This window comes from Salvelinus namaycush, chromosome 31 (genome assembly GCF_016432855.1).
Source record: "Salvelinus namaycush isolate Seneca chromosome 31, SaNama_1.0, whole genome shotgun sequence".
NCBI lineage: Eukaryota > Metazoa > Chordata > Actinopteri > Salmoniformes > Salmonidae > Salvelinus > Salvelinus namaycush.
In genome coordinates this window covers 16,681,038-16,705,572 of record NC_052337.1, presented here as the reverse complement: position 1 = coordinate 16,705,572, position 24,535 = coordinate 16,681,038, and the positions used below count along the sequence as shown (strand labels likewise).

General features: G+C 42.7%; 1 protein-coding gene across 2 annotated transcripts in view; it reads right to left on the bottom strand.

The window, feature by feature from the left end:
• LOC120026424 (volume-regulated anion channel subunit LRRC8A-like) overlaps positions 1 to 24,535 on the bottom strand; it is a 32,715-nt gene that overhangs the window by 7,897 nt on the left and 283 nt on the right. For both annotated transcript variants that reach the window (XR_005473087.1, XM_038971282.1), the window contains exon 2: positions 5,749 to 7,870. Coding sequence is in view for 1 of the 2 variants with exons in the window: in XM_038971282.1 (XP_038827210.1) it covers positions 5,749 to 7,860 (2,112 nt within the window). In the remaining variant the exon portion in view is untranslated. The remainder of the gene's footprint in view (positions 1 to 5,748; positions 7,871 to 24,535) is intronic.

Genomic DNA, 24,535 nt, shown 5'->3' with positions numbered 1-24,535 from the left:
GACTTGGCAAAAGAGGGGAGAAAGGAGAGTTCAGTACATACTGTTCCGACTGTAGCTACCCAATCGAAAAACAGTCACACCAGCCCATAGGACTTTAAGCCAATCAGAAACAAACCTAGGCACTCTGCCCTAAAGAAGGGAGCCAATCGAGCCATAGAGGTACAGACATACAGTCACAGTCTTAGAGTACCATACATATTTGTATAATTACTTATGCTTACACCAACACCTGTTATTAATAGTTCAGTCATCTGTTGAGGCAACAGCACAATGAGTGCATTTTACATAGATGCTGTTAATTTAAGCCAAAATATGATCAGAGTAAGCTGATTCACCAAGCTTAAAATAGCCTTATCAAATTACAAATGCTTTTCTTAGCTTCAAAACACTGAAGATGTGAGGCAGCTGGAGCTACCCAGGCATTGTTCTTCAAGAGAAAAACAAAAACCTAGAACACTTTAGAACATTGGAGTACAGTGGTGAGCGTCGGGTCCTCGTTAGGGGCCCACCTGGGAATAACGTTTTACAAATTTCACAACTCATTTAGGTCGATAATGTACTAATGGCAAAGAGAAGACTCTGGAGAAGGGCATAAAAACACAGAACACACCAGAGGGGTTCCTTGTAAACGGGGCTATTTTGAGCAGCATACCACCCTGTTTGTGGCCTATTCTCAGTATGGAACTACGTATATGGGTGAGTGAGTGCAGTAAAATAAAAAAACATAATAGTATTGTTTACTCAAACCATCTGATTCCTCACACAGCACATGACCACCAGTAGGTAATGGGGGAAATGTTGTATAACCTCCCAGAATTCCTTGCAAGTCCTTATTTTTCACACTAAACTTGATTCTTTAAAAAATGTATTGGATGAACAGTGTGTTCAGTTAATGAACTGGCTCAGCATTAGACAATGTCCACCAAAATCAAGCAAATTCGTTGTAAGGAGACTGAAGTCAGCCTGTCTGTCAGGAATGTACAGGAAGTCACAATGGTCAGAGTGTCGTTGACGCAAGATGCACAAATCGGCCAATGCAAAAACACAAAATGGCCATTGCTATAGCGGAGTCATTTCACATTTACATGATTAAAATATATGAAATCCTATAATGCATTTACATATGATATTACACAAATTATATTTTACATGATACATTCCACTAAAGTGTTACACTTGAATTTACAAGCTTTACACTTACAAGAGTTAGCCTACACTTAAATTAATCTCAAAACTCTAGAAGTCAGCACTCAGACAAGAATTCACATAAGTCAAAGTTCATGTTAATGATCTCAGACTCAGTCGGGTGTTTTGTGAATTGTTTGTAAGATTGCATCTCCCTGAGGTATTCTGTACAGGACACACTAAACCTTTTCCAGCCATCTGCTTAACAAAGATGAATTGCATCTAACAGGGTGGGGAATAGTACAAATAAAACAATACAGAATGAAAACAGTTTGCCATGAAAATCACCCCAGGGACACGACCTCTTGATCTGCAGCCAGAAGTGTGACAAACTCATTAGCATAATATAACTGCTCGTCTGTACTTTTAGAACTCCGGCACATAGTCTCAGTTAACCAACAGTGTGTAGTAGGTCGAGCAGTTTCCCCTATTTTAACTAATTTCAAACATTATTAGCAGGGTAGGCTGTTACTTTTCAGAATAGTGAACTATTCAAGTGACCAGTTTATCTCAATGGCACTGACTAAGTAGACATTCCAGTCTACTACACAACTCTACAATAGGTACACAAGGTCATTAGGTATCTATGTCTGACAAGCAGTATGGAGCTGCGGCTTGGAGTATTGTTTCTTCATCCTATGTAATATATTCCCTGTGAATCTGGTGTTTTTCCAGCCTTTATGAAAAATTTGCCATTAAAGTCACTTAGTCAATATTTACCATACATTACTCTGAAAGTACCATGTTTTGCTCAATAGATGCTGCTGTTCCTGCTACACCATTTAATCAATTTTGATGGGCTCTTGAGTTTTTAAATGCATCAACTACAAAAAAAATTGCAACCTTGGATAGAAAACCAATAGCTTTTGCTCATGATGAAAATACATTGTGTGATCACGCACAAGACAGTCCTCCATGAAAGCAATTCAGTTTGTCCTTCTAGCAACCTAATGCTTCAAGCCAACTCTCCTTGAACAGTTTAACAAATGTCAGCTTTATGAGATGGCTATCCCGATGGTGCAAATTCTATATGAAGACTTTTCCTACCAGCCCAAAACTTTGATGGAGGAATGGGCTAGTGACTAAAACTGTTGCGACAAACCTAATAAAATAATACAATTATGAACCACTGCACGGCAGTCATAGGTTTTTCAATAAAATCATTAAAACATCTCTATATGTAGTGTGATTAGTGACATTTACCATTAAATACAACACCATTACAAAAACACTGTGGCCATGTCCTCATGCTCCTAGACCTTAGTGCTTGCTGCTTTTGACACCATCGACCATAACATTCTTTTGGAGAGATTGGAAACCCAAATTGGACAAGTTCTGGACAAGGACAAGTTCTGGGCTGGTTTAGATCTTATCTGTCAGAAAGATATCAGTTTGTCTCTGTGGATGGTTTATCCTCTGACAAATCAACTAAGTTTCGGACTTCCTCAAGGTTCCGTTTTAGGACCACTATTGTTTTCACTATATATTTTACCTCTTGGGGGATGTCATTCGAAAACATAATGTTAACTTTCACTGCTATGCGGATGATACACAGTTGTACATTTCAATGAAACATGGTGAAGCCCCAAAATGGCCCTCCCTGAAAGCCTGTGTTTCAGACATAAGGAAGTTGATGGCGGCAAATGTTTTACTTTTAAAAACTCAGACAAAACAGCTCGTTCTAGGTCCCAAGAAACAAAGAGATCTTCTGTTGGATCTGACAATGAATCTTGATGGTTGTACAGTTGTCTCAAATAAAACTGAAGGACCTCGACGTTACTCTGGACCCTGATCTCTCTTTTGACGAACATATCAAGACTATTTCAAGGACAGCTTTTTTCCATCTTCGTGACATTGCAAAAATCAGAAACTTTGTCCAAAAATGATGCAGAAAAGTTAATCCATGCTTTTGTCACTTCTACACAACTACAATGCTCTACTTTGCGCCTACCCGGATAAAGCACAAAATAATCTTCAGTTAGTGCTAAACACAGCTGCTAGAATCTTGACTAGAACCAAAAACTGTGATCCTTTTACTCCAGTGCTAGCCTCTCTATACTGGCTTCCTGTAAAGGCTAGGGCTGATTTAAATGTTTTACTGCTAACCTACAAAGCATTAAATGGGCTTGCTCCTACCTATCCTCTCGGATTTGGTCCAGCCATACATACCTACACATACGCTACGGTCACAAGACGCAGGCCTCCTTAATGTCCTTAGAATTTCTAAGCCAACAGCTGGAGGCAGGGCTTTCTCCTAAAGAGCTCAATTTTTATGGAATGGTCTGCCTATCCATGTGAAAGACGCAGACTCAGTCTCAACCTTTAAGTCTCTATTGAAGACTCGTCTCTTCAGTAGGTCCTATGATTGAGTGTAGTCTGGCCCAGGGGTGCGAAGGTGAACGGAAAGGCACTGGAGCAACGAACCTCCCTTGCTGTCTCTGCCTGGCCGGTTCCCTTCTCTCCACTGGGATACTCTGCCTCGAACCCCATTACGGGGGCTGAGTCACTGGCTTACTGGTGCACTTCCATGCCGTCCCTAGGAGGGGTGAGTCACTTGAGTGGGTTGAGTCACTGACGTGATCTTCCTGTCCGGGTTTGGCGCCCCCCTCAGGTTCATGCCGTGGGGGAGATCTTTGTGGGCTATACTCAGCCTTGTCTCAGGGTAGTAAGTTGGTGGTTAAAGATATCCCTCTAGTGGTGTGGAGGCTGTGCTTTGGAAAAGTGGATGGGGTTATATCCTGCCTGATTGGCCCTGTCCGGGGGTATCAGCAGATGGGGCCACACTGTCTCCCGACCCCTCCTATCTCAGCCTCCAGTATTTATGCTGAAATAGTTTGTGTTGGGGGGATAGGGTCAGTCTTATGTTTGGAGTATTTCTCCGGTGTCCTGTGTGAATTTAAGTATGCTCCCTCTAATTCTCTCTCTCCCCCAGAGGACCTGAGCCCTGGGACCATGCCTCAGGACTACCTGGCCTGATGACTCGTTGCTGTACCCAGTCCACCTGGTCGTGCTGCTGCGCCAGTTTCAACTGTTCTGCCTGCGGCTATGGAGCCCTGACCTGTTCACCGGACATTCATTCATGCCTCTCTTTTGACCTCTCGACCTCTGAATGCTGGGCTATGAAAAGCTAACTGACATTTACTCCTGAGGTGCTGACCTGTTGCACCCCTCTACAACCACTGTGATGATGATAATAATTTGACCCTGCTTGCAGTTTGGGGTTTTAGGCTGGGTTTCTGTATAGCACTTTGTGACATCGGCTGATGTAAAAAGGGGTTTATAAATACATTTGATTGATTGAATGAACACCCATAGTAGCGTACTACATACTTAAATTGCATATACTAATTTCAGGGTTTGATCTAGTGGAATTCACTCGTCTTTCCCGACTCACGTGTTTTACAACAGCTGATAAATTGATTGCACTGTACCAAAATGAACGAATGGCAGGAGTCAACGCAATAGTGCATAAGATGACACATTCGGAGTACTATTTTAGAAATTGGATATACTATTAAAAAAAGATATGACATAATATTTAGTGGCAGGTATGGGTATTTAGACACGGCCACTGTGTGTTTGGGTCGTTTACCATTAAAGACCATTAGAGACCATAACATTGAAGTCATTAGAACTGCTGGGTTTACCAGGAATGGTCTAACTAACAGACCTTTTTTTTTGAAGGGGATAAACCACACAGAGGAGCCGTTTCCTGGACATAGATTAAGGATAAGAGAAGGACAAACTGAATTGCTTTCATGGATGACTGACTGGCTTGAATTGTGACCACATAAGCAAAAGCTATTGGGGTCCATGGGTGGCTTTTCACCATGTTATTGGATTCCTCATGTCTCACTCATTGTTAGAAAGAATTATGGTCCAAATCGGATGTTAGGTACTATATTTATTGACGATTATATGAATCCAATCAATTAAAATAGACAATTTGGGTGCAATCAATTACCTTAATTTCACAGAGATCAAATTATATTTCAACACAATAATGTTTCAGGAATGCTGATCTTATCTGTTTAACTACAGACACAATTTCAGCTCAATCTCAGATGGTGGGTTTCAAAATCCTCTGTGCTTTTTGAGGTGGAACAACCCTAGGGACATTAACCCCAACATAACTGTATTCATAATGCTAACCCCTACCTTCCTGTTACCCAGTGTGACCTTTGACCCCATTCACATGTGAAAGAGGAAGAAAGAAGGGCGTTTCAAGAAAAATGTCTAAAATGTTCCTATGACACACAGATAAAGGCCTTAACAAGTGTTTGGTGACCATTTGACCTGACCATGAAATAGCTAGATAGAGGAAAGAAGAAATTGTGTTAGTTCTAGGTGTATAGCACAGGAGACTGGTGGCACCTTAATTGGGGAGAAAGTGCTCGTGGTAATGGCTGAAGCGGAATACGTGGAACATGGTTTCAATGTGTTTGATGCCATTCCATTTGCTCCATTTCAGCCATTATTACAAGCCGTTCTCTCCTCCGCAGCCTCCACTGGTGTGTAGCTAACATTTTCTCAGGGACACTCAAATACTAGATCTCTACTCACCCTGTTGGCCGTCGCAGCAAAGTACTGCAGGTTCTGGAGGAAGCCCACATCGGCATGTATACTGGTCAGGTTGTTGTGACTCAGGTCCAGGAAGCGCAGTTTGCGGCAGTAGAAGAGCTGGCCCGGGATCTTCTCGATCTTGTTGCGGTTTAGGTAGAGCCTCTCCATGTTCGTCAAGGTGCCGATCTGGATGGGGATGTAGGCGATCTGGTTGTACCACAGCTTCAGGCTTACCAGCCGGTGCAGGTGCTGGAAGCTGATGATCTCCTCGATGGTCTTGAGATTGTTGTCCTTCAGGTCGATCTCCTGCAGGTTGTGTAGGCTGAAGATTGAGTGCGGGATTCGTTCCAGGTCACAGCGCAACAGCTCCAGCTCTGTCAGGTTCATCATCTTCTTCAGGCTGTTGAGCACCATTAGCTTGGTGCCCTCGTTGTTGATGGACAGCTTTTGGAGGTGGACTCCGACGTCTGTCACCACCTGAGGCAGCTTGGTCAGGTTGCTCTTCAAACGGAGCACTTTGAGCCTCTTGAGCTCCCGTAGCCCGTCGATTACAATGAAGCGGTTGTTCTCTGCGCTCAGGTTCCCTGTGAGGTGCAGCTCACTCAGGTTCTTCAGGCTGTAGATCCACAGAGGGATCTCCTTGATGTCTGTGAACTTGATGTGGAGGGACTTCAGGTTCTCCCTCAGGAAGGCCAAAGCTGGGGCCTCGATTTTGGCTGGTGTGTGGTAGAGCCACATCTCTCTCAGGCTGACCAGCTGGGCAATGATGGGGGGGATAGTGACATCGGGGATGAGCTCCAGCTTGAGCACCTCCAGTTCTAGGAGGTCAAACACTGTGTCAGGGATTCCGCTAAGCATGAACAGGTGCAGCTCCAGTTTCTCTTGGGAGTTCTTGGTGATGCGTTGCCTCAGCTTGTCCAGCGTCCACTCGTTGTTGAGGTTCAGCTGACGCAGTTTGTTCTCACTCACCTCCGATAGGAAAACGGCAAACCGTTTGGAGTAGAGCGGGTCATACTGATCAATCATGTGCAGCATGAAGGCAAAGTCATTCTTCACATCGGGTATGTCGCTGTAGTGGCTCTCCTCACGGATCGACTCAAAAGAGTAGCGCTTGAGGGAGCGGCTGAGCATCCAGCAGAGGGTGTACATGCAGATGAGACCGTAAATCCCCACCAGGCTGATATAGAAACAGGCCAGGATCTTGAAGAGGGTGGCCAGGGGGTGAGCACAGTGGTACATCCTATAGCCTGTCAGCTTCTCAATGTCCACCTTGCAGATCACACTGAACTTGATGTAGTGCACATAGTAGGCCGTGTAGCAGATGATCAGGATGAACTTGACGACTTTGATGATGGTCTGGCGGATGTAGAGCCGGTAAACGATGTCCCCTTCTTCAACGTGCATCCGGAACTTCTTCACCTTCTCAAACAGAGCTTTGGCCTGCTCGCCTTCCTTCTTGTCCAGGACGCCGGTGTCGGAGCGGTCCACGATGCCCTGTTCGATGCGGGACCTAGTCCTTTGGAGCATAGGAATGCTGGCCTCCACGTCCTCGCTGACACAAGATGCCTTCTTGTCCACCAAACCGTTCATCTTCCCCAGGGGCTTGGGGTCGCTTTCCTCCACTACCGTCTCGGACAGAGCCCTGGTGGTCCAGGGCGAGTCAAAACACTTGAGCAGGATGGATACAAAGTGCTCCAATTTGGAGCTAGTCCGGGGGAACTTGAACCAGAAATTACTGCAGGCCAGGAAGATGAGGGTGTGCAGTAGCACCAGGTAGGGGAAGTACTTGGCGAACCAGTGTAGCTTGTTCTCGTAGCAGACCGCGTCAATGTAGTTGTACTGGTGCCGATCGAGTTCATACTTGATGCCTTTGGGCTCAGCGGCAAATGGGTCTGGGAAGCTCACATTGAGGTACTCACAGGACTTATTGACCACCCACTTGCAGGGCAGGCAAATCATCTTGTCCTGGGTGACCTGCAGCGTGCCCCCGAACACGGCGATCATGAGCATGACAATGGAGATGTAGTCTGTGAAGACGTCCCACCATGGCTTCAGGATGCGGTACGCCGGCTGGGTGTCAACAAAGTACCGGAGCTCTGTGATGGGGATCATGATGGTTTACCTATGGAGAGGGAGAGAAAGAGACTAAATATAAATGTGAATGTCTTGCATTACATGTATAGTATATTTCAAAGTTCATTAGAGCAAAATATTTACAGGTTTGCGCCAACATGCTTTATCTTGAATCTCATCGAACCACAGACACTGCTCATCAGATACTCTGACTCGTGGGGAGACACGTCATGTCAGTGTAAGTTTAACTTTACGTCCGTCCCCTCGCCCCGACCCGGGCTCGAACCAGGGACCCTCTGCACACAACAACTGACACCCACGAAGCATCGTTACCCATCGCGCCACAAAAGCCGCGGCCCTTGCAGAGCAAGGGGAACAACTACTTCAGGTGTCAGAGCGAGTGACGTCACCGATTGAAACGCTATTATCGCGCACCACCGCTAACTAGCTAGCCATTGCACATCGGTTACATCAGCATGCGTTCTCAATGAACTTATAAGCCTTCTTCAACCACTGATTTTTCAGCACAAGTGCAGACAGCTAAACACAAACCCGACTGCCTGCGTGTGGTTACTTTATTCCAGTTCCAGTGAACTAAACCACAGACCACCTACGTATATTAAATGTGACTTCCTTTGCAATGTTATGAGTCAGCTAATCTCAGCACCCAGAACCAAATCAGTTACCTGCGCCTCAAACACAGACCATTCTTTACATTCAACTATGTCTAACACAACAACTCCACAATTGCTTCAATTATTATATTTCATCTGTAACCCAACATCTTATTTATATCAGAATGCAAAACCCAAGGAAGCTTATTATGGGAAATATGTACCCATATCTGTACCCATTCCCAGATGATTAGGGGCATTATGTCTGTGGGTTGCCAGGTTGGTGCAGGGAAAGCAGTTATTATGTTTCCCAGCTATGGAGAGTCTGCTACTCGTCAGGGACAACCCAGACATCCTGTGAGCAGCCAGAACACTATGTGGCTCAGAGAATGCAGAGCAAGCTGGATACAGAGGGGCACAGAACCTGACACAGCACGCATCAACACACTAAAGTTAGTAACATCTCTGAATCAATGTTCTGTGAAAAGACCCCTCACAAAAATGTGAAATCAAAGTAATAAAAAGGACAAACCCATCATGTAGGAGGACTTGACATTTTAAGGAAGGAGAGCTTTCCAGAACTTTGGCATTTAAAAGTCCATTAAGAAAACAGTGACTCGCCTGGTTCACCAACTACTTCTCAGACAGAGTTCAGTGTGTCAAATCGGAGGGCATGTTGTCCGGACTTCTGGCAGTCTCTATGGGGGTACCACAGGGTTCAATTCTCGGGCGGACTCTTTTCTCTGTATATATCAATGATGTTGCTCTTGCTGCGGGCGATTCCCTGATCCACCTCTACGCAGACAACACCATTCTGCATACTTCTGGCCCGTCCTTGGACACAGTGTTAACTAACCCCCAAACGAGCTTCAATGCCATACAACACGCCTTCCATGGCCTCCAACTGCTCTTGAACGCTAGTAAAACCAAATGCATGCTTTTCAACCGGTCGCTGCCCGCACCCGCTCACCCGACTAGCATCACCACCCTGGACGGTTCCGACCTAGAATATGTGGACAACTATAAATACCTAGGTTTCTGGTTAGACTGTAAACTCTCCTCCAGACTCATATTAAACATCTCCAATCCAAAATCAAATCTAGAATCAGCTTTCTATTTCGCAACAAAGCCTCCTTCACTCACGCTGCCAAACTTACCCTAGTAAAACTGACTATCCTACCGATCCTCGACTTCGGCGATGTCATCTACAAAATAGTTTCCAATACTCTACTCAGCAAACTGGATGCAGTCTATCACAGTGGCATCCGTTTTGTTACCAAAGTGCCTTATACCACCCACCACTGCGACCTGTATGCTCTAGTCGGCTGGCCCTCGCTACATATTCGCCGCCAGACCCACTGGCTCCAGGTCATCTATAAGTCTATGCTAGGTAAAGCTCCGCCTTCTCAGTTCACGATAACAACACCTACCCGTAGCACACGTTCCCGCAGGTATATCTCACTGATCATCCCCAAAGCAAACACCTTATTTGGCCGCCTTTCCTTCCAGTTCTCTGCTGCCAGTGACTGGAACGAATTACAAAAATCACTGAAGTTGTAGACTTTAATTTCCCTCACCAACTTTAACTTCTTATGGCTGGGGGCAGTATTAAGTAGCTTGGATGAATAAGGTGCCCAGAGTAAACTGCCTGCTACTCAGGCCCAGTTTCTAATATATGCATATTATTAGTAGACCAGGAAGGGGTTCTGAGGTTTGTAGTTTTTCAACTCATCGCCTATCGAATATACAGTGGAATTTTGGTCATATTGCACTTCCTAAGGCTTCCACTAGATGTCAACAGTCTTTAGAACCTGTTTCAGGCTTCTACTGTGAAGGAGGGGGGAATGGGAGCTGAATGAGTCAGTGGTCTGGCAGAGTGGCATGAGCTGGTCACGCGCGTTCACGTGAGAGTTAGCTCTGTTCCATTGCATTTCTACAGACAAAGGAATTCTCCGGTTGGAACATTATTGAAGATTTGATAAAAACATCCTAAAGATTGATTCTATACTTCGTTTGACATGTTTCTACGAACTGTAATATGACTTTGTCTAAACCTTCGCATGGACTTGCCTGCGCGTCGTGAGTTTGGATTGTTTACTAAACGCGCAAACAAAAAGGAGGTATTTGGACATAAATTATGGACTTTATCGAACAAATCAAACATTATTGTGGAACTGGGATTCCTGGGAGTGCATTCGGATGAAGATCAAAGGTAAGTGAATTTTTATAATGCTATTCTGACTTCTGTTGACTCCACAACATGGCGGATATCTGTATGGCTTCTTTTGTTGTCTGAGCGCTGTACTCAGATTATTGCATGGTGTGCTTTTTCGGTAAAGCTTTTTTTAAATCTGACACAGCGGTTGCATTGAGAAGTTAATCTATAATTCCATGCATAACAGTTGTATCTTTTATCAATGTTTATTATGAGTATTTCTGTAAATTGATGTGGCTCTGCAAAATCACCGGATGTTTTGGAAGCAAAACATTACTGAACATAACGCGCCAATGTAAAATGAGATTTTTGGATATAAATATGAACTTTATCGAACAAAACATACATGTATTGTGTAACATGAAGTCCTATGAGTGTCATCTGATGAAGATCAAAGGTTAGTGATACATTTTCTCTATTTCTTCTTTTTGTGACTCCTCTCTTTGGCTGGAAAAATGGCTGTGTTTTTCTGTGACTAGGTGCAGACCTAACATAATCGTTGTGTGCTTTCGTCATAAAGCCTTTTTGAAATCGGACACTGTGGTGGGATTAACAACAACTTTATCTTTAAAATGGTGTAAAATACTTGTATGTTTGAGGAATTTTAATTATGAGATTTGTTGTTTTGAATTTGGCGCCCTGCACTTTCACTGGCTGTTGTCATATCGATCCCGTTAACGGGATCCCAGCCATAAGAAGTTTTTAAACATCAGCTATCTGAGCAGCTAACCGATCGCTGCAGCTGTACATAGTCCATCTGTAAATAGCCCACCCAATCTACCTACCTCATCCCCATATTGTTTTTATTCACTTTTCTGCTCTTTTGCACACCAGTATCTCTACTTGCACATCATCATCTGCTCATTTATCACGCCAGTGTTAATCTGCTAAATTGTAATTATTCGCTCCTATGGCCTATTTATTGCCTACCTTCTCATGCCTTTTGCACACAATGTATATAGACTCTTTTTTCTACTGTGTCATTGACTTGTTTATTGTGTTATTGGCTTGTTTATTGTTTATGCCATGTGTAACTCTGTTGTTGTCTGTGTCACACTGCTTTGCTTTATCTTGGCCAGGTCGCCGTTGTAAATGAGAACTTCTCAACTAGCCTACCTGGTTAAATAAAGGTGAAATAAAAAAATACATGTTTCTTCCTGTTTACGTTCTGAAGAAATATTACTCAGTGCGTGACGTTTAATTATGGTATTCAATGGGGCAACAGCGAAATGTCACAGACTATAATAACCAAAGAGGAATCCATTAACACGGCTGCAAAGTTGTTTTGCCAGAAAAGCCTTGCATCGTCATGGTGTTTAACCTGTTATGTCTAGCTCAGCATTAGTCTATCACCACCAGTGATCTCTCAAACACGGGAAAACAACCCATTTATTAGGACATTGTTGGGGCCAGGAGTTTTTTGGCCAGGAAAAAGACTTTTGGCTGTAGTTATAGCCTATTACTAAGGACTTGCATTTTTTTCTGGTCAGGAAAACCTTCAGGCCTGAGAATTTACTACTACTTGCCAATTCCACGGTAACAGATTTACGTTGAGACCATTGATTTAAAAAGTTTAACAAATTCTGTGACTGTGGAATTGCCCTACTACTACGGTGTATGGGGAAAACCACCCATTTAATAGGGCATTCCTTGGGAAATGAACCAGTCAAGTACAAAGTCCTCTGCATTTGTACCATTTCAGTGTTTCCCCTAGTATTTTTTTAAGCAGCGTTAGTGGCGTTGCCAATGGCACAGTTTTAGGGGCCCGCCTCTTGGCCGCAGAGACAACGTTTTGGTGTTTTAAAGCAAATTTCCTGCAATTACACATTTTGCCAAGGCTTATGCCCAGTGTTCAATGTTCCCTCTAAGTTGTGCGCGGGAGTGCATCTCCCCTGGGACTGCCGCACAGAAGAAATATCAGCCCGTGCAGAAAAGCACAAGATTGAACTTCACTCAACTTTAGAGTTTTCTCCGTTAGTTAAAACTATCAACGTTTCTTTACTGAGGGAATTGTGATCGAATCAACGCAATATTTAACCCCTTCCAAGGCAACATACCAAAACAAAAACAAACTATGCAAGAGATCTTGTGGAAGGCAGAACACATCGGAGTAGGATTCTATTGCATTGACAGGCACGACTCAGGCCTGTACTCTACACAGACCGGTGCACCATAACCAAATCAGAGCTGCAGTAGGCCTACAGTGCATTCGGAAAGTGTTCAGACCCCTAAACATTTTCCATATTTTGATATGTTACAGCTTTATTCTAAAATGTATTAAATAGTCCCCCCCAAAAAATCTATAAACAATACCCAATAATGACAAAGGAAAAACAAGTGAGAAATGTTTGCAAATGTAAAAAACTGAAATATTACATTCACGTAAGTATTCAGACCCTTTACTCAGTACTTTGTTGAAGAACCTTTGGCAGCGATTACAGCCTCGAGTCGTCTTGGGTATGACGCTACAAGCTTGGTACACCTGTATTTGGGGAGTTTCTCCCAATCTTCTCTGCAGATCCCTCAAGCTCTGTCAAGTTGGATGGGGAGCGTCACTGCACAACAATTTTCAGGTCTCTCCAGAGATGTTCGAACCGGTTCAAGTCCGGGCTCTGACTGGGCTACTCATGTCCCAAAGCCACTCCTGCATTGTCTTGGCTGTGTGCTTAGGGTCATTGTCCTGTTGGAAGGTGAACCTTAGCCCCAGTCTGAGGTCCTCAGCGCCCTGGGGCAGGTTTTCAAGGATCTCTGTACTTTGTTTCATTCATCTTTCCCTCGATCCTGAGTCTCCCAGTCCCTATCGCTGAGAAGTGGCTTACGTCTGGCCACTCTGCCATAAAAAGGCCTGATTGGTGGTGTGCTGCAGAAATTGGAGAACCTTCCAGAAGGACAACCATCTCCACAGAGGAACTCTGGAGCTCTGTCAGAGTGACCATCGGTTTCTTGGGCACCTCCCTGACCAAGGCCCTTCTCCCCCAATTGCTCAGTTTGGTCTTGGTGGTTCCAAACTTCTTCAATTGAAGAGGCCACTGTGTTCTTGGGGTCATTGAATGCTGCAGAAATGTTTTGGTACCCTTCCCCAGATCTGTGCCTCGACACAATCCTGTCTCGGAGCTCTACGGACAATTCCTTCGACCTCATAGGTTGGTTTTTGCTCTGACATCCACTGTCAACTGTGGAACCTGATATAGACAGGTGTGTGCCTTTCCAAATCATGTCCAATCAATTGAATTTACCACAGGTGGACTCAAATCAAGTTTTAGAAACATCAAAGATGATCAATGGAAACAGGATGAACCTGAGCTCAATTTCAAGTCTCATAGCAAAGGGTCTGAATACTTATGAAAATAATGTCTTAGTTTTAATATATTTGCAATACATTTTGCTTTGTCATTATGGGGTATTGTGTGTAGATTGAGAAAAAAAACAATTGAATCAATTTTAGAATAAGGTTGTAACGTTAAAAAAAGTGGAAAAAGTCAAGGGGTCTGAATACTTTCTGAATGCACTGTGTATGCAAATAGACCATTGCCATATGGATGTGCCATTCACTTTGAACTAGACTGTTTTTACAGCATGAGTGTTCGTGAGTCAACGCTCTTGTTTTGAGATCAAAGTGAGAGCTACATGTAGCGATGTGTGCACATGTGAAATTTTGTTCATATCCTTTGCAAGTTAGTGAGTTATTAGCCCAACTTTAGATTATTTGTAGTCAGCAATGGGGGAGTAATTGCTTCCTACAAGAGCACAAAACATGTATATTTCTAGACATCTTTGAAAAGCAAGTCAGGTAAAATAGCTTTTTTTGTCTTAAAGGGGCAGTATTTTGAGCCAGGCTTGAATAAGCCAAGTATTCAATTGGCAGAGGGTAGAATAATTTGTTTGATTCTCTGGAATAAGGGTATGGAAATAATGAGGCATTTTATTTTGTGAAGTGGTTTCTTGCATCAAACAACAATTTCAGTCACTTCCTTGTCTGATGGACAAGTGGATAGACAGGTTAATGTCAAGCCCTGCATGTTTTTTTAGTTAAGAGACTCATGGAGTGTAGGCCTACATTGACCGCTACTGTAGGCTGAACCATACAACAGCTATTTCAATGTTAAAATGGGATGCATTTTCTCCATAGTTTTTTTTTTTCCTCCTCAATTTCGTGGTATCCAATTGGTAGTTACAGTCTTGTCCCATCGCTGCCACTCCCGTACGGACTCAGGAGAGGCAAAGGTCGAGAGCCGTGCGTCCTCCGAAACACAACCCAACCAAGCCGCACTGCTTCTTGACACAATGCCTGCTTAACCCGGAAGCCAGCCGCACCAATGTGTCGGGAGGAAACACTGTGCACCTGGCGACCGTGTCAGCGTGCATCGCGCCCGGCCCACCACAGGAGTCGCTAGGGCGTGATGGGACAAGAACAACCCTGCCGACCAAACCCTCCCCGAACGACGCTGGGCCAATCTCCCAGTCATGGCCAGCTGCGACAGAGCCTGAACTCGAACCAGGATCTCTAGTGGCACAGCCCCTTGGGCCTTAGACCACTGCGCCACTCAGGAGTTCGCCATCGTTTTTGATGGTAGGCCACGCTGGCAGGCCTACATTATGATCAAATAGCCACAGTAGCTTACTTGACCACTTAAAACTAACTTAAAGCGGATACAGTCTCAGTGTTCACAGTAAACGTGCGCCAAAAGTGGCACAGAAATTTCACAATGTTCAAGTTTGCACTCAGCAAACCTGAAACTTGCACAGTGACAAAAAAAATTGGGAATAATTCTTAGCCTTGTTCTTATGCCATCTAATGGTGCCGGAGGAGATGGATGCTGTTTTACGGGCTCCTAACCAATTGTGCTATTGTGTGTTTCTTCACGTTCTTTGTAACTTGTTTTGTACATAATGCTTCTGGATATCAGAACAACGACTAGTCTCCTCATACTGGACAAAGATTCGTTCCTTTAACGAGTCGGACATGAAGGATTTACACACTTGACAAGGTCAAAATCCCCGTCATTTGCATGAAGAGAAGGATATAAGAAGGATGTAAGAAGGATGTAAGTCAGGGTGCCTTGTAAGAATCCGACTGCGAGTGGGTAACCCGTCTCTACCTTCCGTACTATTAGCCAACGTGCAATCATTGGCTAATAAACTGGATGAGCGCCGATCAAGATTATCCTACCAAAGGGACATTAAAAACTGTAATATCTTATGTTTCACAGAGTCCTTGCTGAACGACGACATGATTAACATACAGCTGGCGGGGTTTACGCTGCATCGGCAAGATAGAACAGCGGCATCCGATAAGTGCCAGCGGTCTGTGTCTTTGTTAACAACAGCTGGTGCACGAAATGTAATATTAAGGAAGTCTCAAGGTTTTGCTCGCCTGAGGTACAGTATCTCATTATTAGCTGTAGACCACTGTCATGCCCTGACCTTAGAGAGCCTTTTTATTTCTCTATTTGGTTAGGTCAGGGTGTGATTTGGGTGGGCATTCTAGTTTTCTATTTCTTTGTTGGCCGGGTATGGTTCCCAATCAGAGGCAGCTGTCTATCGTTGTCTCTGATTGGGAATCATACTTAGGCAGCCTGTTTTCCACCCTAGTTTGTGCGATCTTGTTTTTGCACAGTTGCTGTCTAGCCTTGCAGAACTTTACGTTCGTTTATATTTTGTTGTTTTGTTGGTGTTTCAGTATTAAATATCATGAACACTTTCCACGCTGCGCTTTGGTCTCATTTAACGACGGACGTAACAACCACACTATTTATCTATATTTTTTAGAAGCTGTTTAGGAGGTCGACCGATTATGATTTTTCCACACTGATACCGATTTATTGGAGGACCAAAAAAAGCCGATACTGATTAATCGATCGGCTGATTAAATCGGTATTGTTTTTTTTGGGTCCTCCAATAAATCGGTAACGGCGTTAAAAAAATCACAAATCGGTTATTACAAATATATATTTGTAATAATGACAATTACAACAATACTGAATGAACAACGAACACTTTTATTTTAACTTAATATAATAGATTTTATTTATGTATTTAGTCTCAAATAAATAATGAAACATGTTCAATTTGGTTTAAATAATGCAAAAACAGTGTTGGAGAAGAAAGTAAAAGTGCAATATGTGCCATGTTAAAAAGCCAACGTTAAAGTTTCTTGCTCAGAACATTTGAAAGCTGGTGGTTCAATATTACCAGTTAAGAAGTTTTAGGTTGTAGTTATTATAGGAATTATGACGCGTTGACTATTTCTCACTATACCATTTGTATTTCATATAACTGACTATTGGATGTTCTAATAGGCACTTTAATATTGCCAGCCTAATCTCAGGAGTTGATAGGCTCTAAGTCATAAACAGCGCTGTGATTCAAGCATTGCTAAGAGCTGCTGGCAAACGCAGTAAAGTTTGAATGAACGCTTACGAGCGTGCTGCTGCCTACCACCGCTCAGTCAGACTGCTCTATCAAATAATAGACTTAATTATAATAAACACAGAAACACGAGCCTTTGGTAATTAATATGGTCAAATCCAGAAACTATCATTTCGAAAAGAATACGTTTATTCTTTCAGTGAAATACGTAACCGTTCCGTATTTTATCGAACGGGTGGCAACCCTAAGTCTAAATATTGCTGTTACATTGCACAACCTTCAATGTTGTCATAATTATGTACAATTCTGGCAAATTAGTTCGCAATGAGCCAAGCGGCCCAAACTGTTGCATATACCCTGACTCTGCGTGCAATGAACGCAAGAGAAGTGACACAATTTCCCTAGTTAATATTGCCTGCTAACATGAATTTATTTTAACTAAATATGCAGGTTTAAAAAAATATACTTCTGTGTATTGATTTTAAGAAGGGCATTGATGTTTATGGTTAGGTACATTTGTGCAACGATTGTGCTTTTTCGCAAATGTGCTTTTGTTAAATCATCCCCCGTTCGGCGAAGTAGGCTGTGATTCGATGATAAATTAACAGGCACCGCATTGATTATATGCAACACAGGACACGCTAGTTAACCTAGTAATATCATCAACCATGTGTAGTTAACTAGTGATTGTGAAGATTGATAGTTTTTTTATAAGATAAGTTTAATGCTAGTTAGCAACTTAACTTGGCTCCTTGCTCCACTCGCGTAGCAGGTGGTCAGCCTGCCACGCAGTTCTCGTGGAATGCAATGTAATCGGCCATAATCGGTGTCCAAAAATGCAGATTACCGATTGTTATGAAAACTTGAAAATCGGCCCTAATTAAATCGGCTATGCCGATGAATCGGTCGACATCTATTTACCACCACAACCCGATGCTAGCACTAAGACCACACTCAACAATATGTACAGTACCAGTCAAGTTTGGACACACCTACTCATTAAAAAAAAAGGAGAAAAGGGTTAAATCAAAATATATTTTATATTTGAGATTCTTCAAAGTAGCCACCATTTGCACACTCTTGGCATTCTCTCAACCAGCTTCATGAGGAATGCTCAAGTGCTGAGCACTCGTTGGAATTCTGTGGTAGCCATGCTGGTTTAGCGTGCCTTGAACACTAAATAAAAATCAGACAGTGTCACCAGCAAAGCAACCCCACACCTCCTCCCTGCTTCACGGTGGGAACCACACATGCAGAGATCATCCGTTCACCTACTCTGCGTCTCACAAAGACAGAGGTTGGAACCAAAAATCTCACATTTGGACTCAGAGCAAAGGACAGATTTCCACCGGTCTAATGTCTGTTGCTCGTGTTTCTTGACCCAAGCAAGTCTTATTATTATTTGTGTCCTTTAGTAGTGGTTTCTTTGCAGCAATTCAACCATGAAGGACTGATTCATGCAGTCTCCTCTGAACAGTTGATGTTGAGATGTGTCTGTTACTTGAACACTGAAGCATTTATTTGGACTGCAATTTCTGAGGCTGGTAGCTCTAATGAACTTATCCTCTGCAGCAGAAGTAACTCTAGGTCTTCCTTTCCTGTGGCAGTTCTTATGAGAGCCAGTTTCATCATAGCGATGGATGGTTTTTGCGACTACACTTGAAGAAACTTTAAAAGTTCTTAATTTTCCGGATTTACTGACCGTGTATTAAAGTAATGATGGACTGTTGCTTCTGTTAATTTGAGCTGTTCTTGCCATAATATGGACATGGTCTTATCTTCTGTATACCCCCCTACCTTGTCACAACACAACTGATTGGCTCAAACACATTAAGGAAATAAATTCTACAAATTAACTTTTAACAAGGCACACCTGTTAATTGAAATACATTCCAGGTGACTACCTCATGAAGCTGGCTGAGAGAATGCCAAGAGTGTGCAAAGCTGTCATCAAGGCAAAGGGTGGCTACTTTGAAGAATTCAAAAAATTCAAAATTTTATATTTGACATTGTTTAACACTTTTTTGGTTACTATGTGATTCCATGTGTTATTTCATAGTTTGGATGTCTTCACTATTATTCTACATTGTAGAAAATAGTAAAAATATTATAAAAACCCTTGAATGAGTAGGTGTCCAAACTTTTGACTGGTACTGTTTAAAAACCTATACACAAAAAAATCTGTGGCTGCCACAATTTAGCAGTGGCATAAATGCATATAGGGGAAACACTGCTGTTTAACCCAGACACGCTACTTAATGAAAACATCCCATAACTGAGAATATACTGAAGCTTAGAGAGCCCACCCTCAGCAGAGCCCGTGATACTGCTGATTAGATAACCCTCGCAGTAAGACATTTCCTGTTTCCTCTTTGTATGTGGTCAGATGTGGTGGAGTGGGTGGTGTAGACATTAACTGAAGAAGTTATAAACTCTGTCTCTCCCACTCTCCATCTGCCCCCTCCCCATGGTTGATGGACGTTAACAGAGGCTCATCCAGTCCAAATCAGTATGCCAGGCAGGAGCCTGAGCCATGTAGCCATCTTAAGTCTGCCTCTCTCTCTCTTTGGATCACTGCCCTCTCATGCAGCAACTCCCAGTTTGTCAGAAGTAAGTCTAGTTAAAACACTGAGACCGAACAAAAACTAGCCTGTGTTTCCCTCTACTCTTATTTTTTTTAATTCACAGAATCAAGTTGCCTAGAAAGTGACGTTTTAGTTCTCATATTTCCAGTCATAGACTTCTACGTTTGCGTCAGAGCGAATAAATTACTGATACTGTGTGCGAGCCTGGGTGACTCAAACACCCCGTCACACAGCCTTTCAGTTCACCTACAGTAGCGTCACAGTGCGCACGATCAGACAGATCTGACACTTTAAGGGTACATCACTCAGATCATTATATAGCAGCTTGATAAATAATTTCTGTTTCCCCGTGTGGGTCAGAGTAACCTAGATGTGTCCAGTCTGTTCAGGTTCAGACTGTATAAAACATATGGAGATCTGCCCAACAACAGTACACCCAATATCCCTCCTCTCCGTCTTCCCCATCTGTCTGGTCCCCTGGCACACCTACTTAATTAAACTCCAAGAATGTCTGATAGAACTGCAACTGCAGTTCAAAGTTTCCCTGACAGTTGCCTGACATGGAATTGGGTTAGTATTCAAGTTAAGGCAGGTACTGTAGAATCTTAACTAAAGTTATTCCCCAGGTGGATTGATCAAGGTAATCTGATCCTCTGGGCTGCAGCAAGCTGAAAGCAAACTAACAGAAGGGCCCTTGTGTAAAAATGGAAGTACAGGGGATAAATCACAGGACACAATTTTCACAGCACTTTGATACAAAGTGATCCAACATGCATAAAAAGTATTTACAGGCAACAGAAATGATTAACCCAAATATAGATTAGAAAATAATGATTTTAGTCGATGTGACTCTGTAAAACCCTTTTTGTTAAATCATGTTAGCCAGCTAACTAGCTAGCAAGAGTGGCAAGCTTAGCTAGCTGACATGTACGTGCTGACATATCACCACCCAGGATACGTTCTTTTGAGCATGGTGGAATGTGAATGCACCTCAACCAAAGAAAACATGCCCCCCACAGCAACTCCGGCCCGTTCCATTTGCGGCTGCCTGGGTTACTTGCTGTGACTTGGAAAAGCATGCACAGTTTAGGCAACAGGGTGGTGAAAGTGCAGTCATGAGCTTGATGCTCCTTTCCAATAACTATCAAGGGTCTTAAACTTGTATGCTAGGGACAAGATGATCGGTGATTAGCTGCCACTTATCCATCTCAACATATAATCTGTCCAATGTCCACTTAATCAGCAAACTGTTGTCTAAAGAGTATGCGCGAAAACCAGATTGGGCAAGTTTGCCATTTATCGCAACAGTTTGTCTGAGAAAACTATCATCAGAGTGGAAAATTAAATGGAAACACATTCAACTCATGTTTTATATTCAGTACATGAAAACTTAAGCGCAACAGTGTTATGTGCACTACGTCATCACGCACAGCCGCAACAAAGTCAGTCTGGTGGAAACACCTCTGATGTGGAAATCTGCATATGTTTTAAAGCAGATTTAATCATATTTGCATGAAAATCTGGGGTAAATTCAATGGACCAACCAGGTTTCCATTTATTGTGGACGCATTCAAAAAGCTGGCCCCCAGTGTCCGGTCTGGAGAGCCAAGTCATGAGCTCTGCTGGTGGGTTACTGCATAGCAACCTAGCAGTGCCAAAAGCCCTGGTCTGCCCTAGAAAGCCTATGTAAATTACAAATCGGCAGGAAGGTCAAACAAAAAATGCAGACCTGTCCTTAACTCGATTTACTAACCCGTAGTGGGAAAAAAATCCGCCACCATTTTCAGACAACTTCTGGATGTTGCACACTGCGGAAGTTTACCCCTGGCTGAACACAGTGGGCGACATCTAGGTTGAAAAAATACAAGTTGGCCTCCCGGGTGGCGCAGCAGTCTAAGGCACTGCATCACAGTGTTGCGGCGTCACTATAGCCTGGGGTTTGATCACAGGCTGTGTCATTACCAGCCGTGACCGGGAGTCCCAGAGGGCTGCGCACAATTGACCCAGTGTCGTCCAGGTTAGGGGAGTGTTTGGCCGGGGGGGGTTTACTTGGCTCATCGCGCTCTAGCGACTCCTTGAGATGGGCCGGGTGCCTGCAGGCTGACCCCAGTCGCCAGTTGAATGGTGATTCCTCCGACACATTGGTGCGGCTGGCTTCCAGGTTCAGCAGGCGGGTGTTTTAAGGAGCGTGGTTTGGCGGGTCATGTGTCGGAAGACACATGACTCAACCTCCGCCTCTCCCGTGCCCATTGGGGAGTTGCAGGGATGAGACAAGATCGTAAACAGTTAATTGGGGGGGAAAAAGGGGGAGGAAAAATACACACAAGTTAAGACAATGTGACAATTCTATACAGAGCATAAAGAAAATAAACATTCATAGGACCAGTGGCGTTAAAGATTCTACAGGATTAGCATTTAAAAAGTGACCGGCGGTCAGAAAAGCAAGTAATAAAGTGGCTGTAGATCATTTAGATTTTTTTTTAAATGGATAGAATGACTAAAACAGGTATGGTACGAGTTTGTTGAGTAGTTCGCTGAAATTCACTATGATTGTGTTTATTTTCCACTTTGATAGTGAACTTTCTGTACTGCTAACATTCACTTCGTTTTAAGTCCGGCGCTGGTCCAATGAATTTGTAAATTTTTGAACACTTCTGCATGTAATTCTTTTGTTATCTTCAACCTAGGGCAACATCAGGAAGTACCATTAGCCACCCTAGCATGGTGGTGGAACATTTTGTTTTAATAAAGACAGTACACATATTTTTCAGATTTTTTTCCCACCGAAGGGCCATTAAATCGAGTTAAGGAAAGAAACCGACGCCTTTGCAGCCTGAATGGAGGATGTTTTATGTATGAACCGGACACCAGGTTACACGAGTGTACTACTGGCTGTGCAGCAAATGACAAATGACGTAAGGAATAATAGCAGCAGGGCTAACCTCTGGTAGGAAAATGCTCATTTGTTTTATGCAGATTTTAGAATATTCACAGAATACTAGCTAGTTTCTCACCCAGTGGCATATATGGGCTATTTCGGTGAACGCTGATTCCGGCCCATGATAAGCAGTACCAACTTTGTCAAATATTGTCCATGCCTGCATGCCTCTCCAGGATGCTGTTGGAGAGAAGCACCACTGCTGTGCTCCACCAATGTTCAAAAAAAATTATCAAACATAAATCATATAGCCAATAGCCCTGGGGTTCTCAAAGTGGGGTCCGAGGACAAGGTACTGCAGGGGGTCTGCGGACAGATCTCGAAATATAAAAAAATATATAATTTGTAAATGAATGTTACTAACAGATTAAACAAATTTAGGCCAAGGGATCCATGGAATAAGTTTAGTAATACAATATTATTAATCTACAATTTATGTTCTTAACCATGGGAAACATGGGCCTGTGAGGCTCACAGGGATATTGGAATCCACAGTACTCCCCCAGATATACATTTTAACGCAATACTTTCTGTATTTCCACAATTATTATTAGTTCTTTTTTTAATAGATAATGCACTATAATTTAAGGTAACTGTCCAGTGAAAATCTCACTTAAAAGTTCATATTCTGTTAACTCATACCCAAATAATGTTGTTGGCTCATCCTATACTTACTGGTCAAATCATAAATTGGATAATTATTATTATTTTTACATCTCTAACTTCTCTCAAACAGACTTTTTCAAAAATGCTTTCCATTTCCTAATTGAGGATGATGCTGGCCAATCAGCAGTCTACCTGCATGAATATTTTGAATGACTGATATATGCTCACACCATTCTGTTGTTGGGGTACACCCACACCATTCCAAAACAGAAAATATCATTTTTTATCATACTTAATTGCATTTTTTTGTGCGGAAAACTATTTCACTCATATTATAACTAATTATAGGTCATATTTCATGGAACACTGGACAGTTACTTTAAGCTTTAAAACTGCAAAATTCTCTCTGCTTCATGGCAAAATGTGTAGAATTGCAGGAAATTTGTAACATTTTCTCTCCAATGCCTAGAAGCTGGCCTTTAAAAATGTTCTTCCCAGGGTCCGAGAGACTTGGTTCTTCCGGCCATGCACTCCCTTCCCTGTATGCTATTTTTCTCTCACTCGAGTTGTGCTGATTATGTTTATGAATTTGCCATCACAAAAGGGGTCCCCGGCCCCCAAAAGTTTGAAAACCCCTACTAGCCTACGGTAGAAAGAGTGTCGTTTTCTGTAGCCTACTGGCTGGAGAATTACATTTAATCACAATATCATGAGATACACGTTTTACATCATGCACGTTAATCCGAGCAAATAGCCTAACCTAAATGGCGCCCAATCAATAACAATGTGCTTAGTTGTGAATATGACATGTTACCAAACAATATTATCCTAAAAAAACAGGACAAATCAAAGTAAAATTGACAATATCTGGAATGAGAAAAAAGAAACAAATTTATTTTTATTTTTTTAAATCAGGATACTCACAACGGCTAAGCTGTCCAGGAAATTCGCCCCGTGTGCTAAATTGTCATGTTAATCAGTGATTTCAGGTTTGTAGACCTATTTATCAATTTGAGGAACTGCATCATAGCGAGAGAAAAAAAAGACTTCTGCATGTCTCGCTGTGTAAAGACATTGATTTCATGGATTCTCAGGATAAATCCTGATAAAGTTGGGTAGTTGATATTCAGAGCCAAAATTATTAGTAACGGAAATCAGGACTAATAAAGCCAATGAAGCTGCCGACTTAAACGATAGGCCTACTACATTGATGTGTATTCATAAAATTCCATTGCGGGCCACACTATTCTGGTTTTGCGGGGGAGGGTGGCACATTTTTTGTCTCGCCTAGGGCGGCAGAAACGATGTATATACACAAGAGTCGACATTTCTCTATGAACATGCTGCGATATGGACTGTCGTAATGTAGCATTTTAAAGTTTGTACT